This window comes from Agrilus planipennis, unplaced genomic scaffold, assembly GCF_000699045.2.
Source record: "Agrilus planipennis isolate EAB-ADULT unplaced genomic scaffold, Apla_2.0 scaffold42, whole genome shotgun sequence".
In the NCBI taxonomy this organism is placed as follows: Eukaryota; Metazoa; Arthropoda; class Insecta; order Coleoptera; family Buprestidae; genus Agrilus; species Agrilus planipennis.
This window is the reverse complement of record NW_020438888.1, coordinates 422,000-423,457: the sequence shown is the minus strand read 5'-3', so window position 1 is coordinate 423,457 and position 1,458 is coordinate 422,000. Positions and strand designations below refer to the sequence as shown.

Here is a 1,458-nt window from a genome sequence, read left to right as displayed (position 1 = left end):
TAGAATTTCGTAATAATAATAAAAAATTGGACTTTTTCTTTGTATTATATAAAACGATAAATAACCTAGTAACTAACATCTTATTTAATGTTTAAAAATTACATATTATGTGATAAAAAAAAAGGGCACCATTCGGGATAGGACTTGGATAAACGGCAAGTCGAAACAACATCGATTTGATAATCGTCTCGAAATTTTCGACAAAACAATTTGATGATTACGATCCCGCGTTTGTTTACACATATAAAAAAAATCAAATCGGAAAATACATTTTAAGTACCTCGAAGAAGTGTTTTAGTTTTTTTTTTTATCGAGAAGTTACTTTTTTAAAAAATATCACAGGTTTTATTTTTTTTAACTACGAGGCTACAACATTCCATTTGTCCTTGGTATTATCCAAACCGAAACCTGTATCGTAGTCCCCTTTCGAAATAAAAAGACGCTTAAAATGTGCCGGACAGTACAAAAAGCCCTTATTGTAACAGTACGAGTCCATCCTATTAAAAAAAAAAGAAAAAAAAACAAATAAAAAACGGATATTTCACTATTAGGAAATATTGATAGCCCATAAATTGTGAATGACGTCCGCACTCTCTGTCTGGGTGAATATTATGCAATATTAAACTTTATTTTCTAATTAACCCTCTATACTCTGCATGTAACCTCAAATTAATAGAGAAAAATTGTTACTGCTATCACACTCTCGCCGAGAATCGAACCCGAGACTCTAAGAATGGTACGGAAAACCAAGAGTTCCAGGTTCGATTCCCGGCGAGGGCGTGACAACAGCAACAATTTTTTTCCAATAATTATGGGTAATATGTACAGGATAGAAAGTTTTTGTAAATATACGAGATTGAATACTATTCATTTTTACATCCCCAAAATTACAGAAATAAAGGGGTAAAGGTGTTTTTTGGATATTTTAAGTCATAGATTCAAAATTGTGATTAAAAATTAATTTAAAAATGTCTTATGACAAGTGTAAGCACGTATTACGTATGATATCCCCACTCGACCATCGTATTAATTAAAAATCTTTCAATCGGAAAGCATGTTTTCCAACTGTAGTAAATGTCGGGTCGATAAAAGACACAAGGGGTCCTTTTTACCCCCAAGGAAAATAGGAGAGCAATGTTAAAAAAGAAAGGAAAACCTTACCTTAAAACAGCGTTACATTCCATACACTTGAAGCAACCCTTGTGATAAATAAGACCGTGGAGGGTAATTTTTTCTAGGGGGTAAACCCGGGAGCTGCACCTGTTGCACATTTCGACGCTTTCTTTAGGTTCCTGGGGTTGGAAAAATCACGAAAATAACAAAAGGGGAGCCCACCCGTACAGGGGTCATATATAGTTATTGCCATTGTGTTTTTTATTAATTCACGCAGGTTCTCAATAAATAAAACTATTGTTTGGCTATCGCACATTTATTATCATTATAATAATAATAATAATA

General features: G+C 33.0%; 1 protein-coding gene across 1 annotated transcript in view; it reads right to left on the bottom strand.

Moving 5' to 3' along the window:
- Window positions 1-6: 6 nt before the first annotated feature.
- The window catches only part of LOC108744871, a 52,663-nt gene continuing 51,211 nt past the window's right edge, over window positions 7-1,458 (bottom strand). Inside the window, exons 19-20 of the mRNA XM_025981800.1 lie at window positions 1,162-1,292; window positions 7-497 (exon numbers count right to left, since the gene is read on the bottom strand). Of these exons, the coding sequence (XP_025837585.1) occupies window positions 359-497; window positions 1,162-1,292 (270 nt within the window). The 3' untranslated portion in view covers window positions 7-358. The remainder of the gene's footprint in view (window positions 498-1,161; window positions 1,293-1,458) is intronic.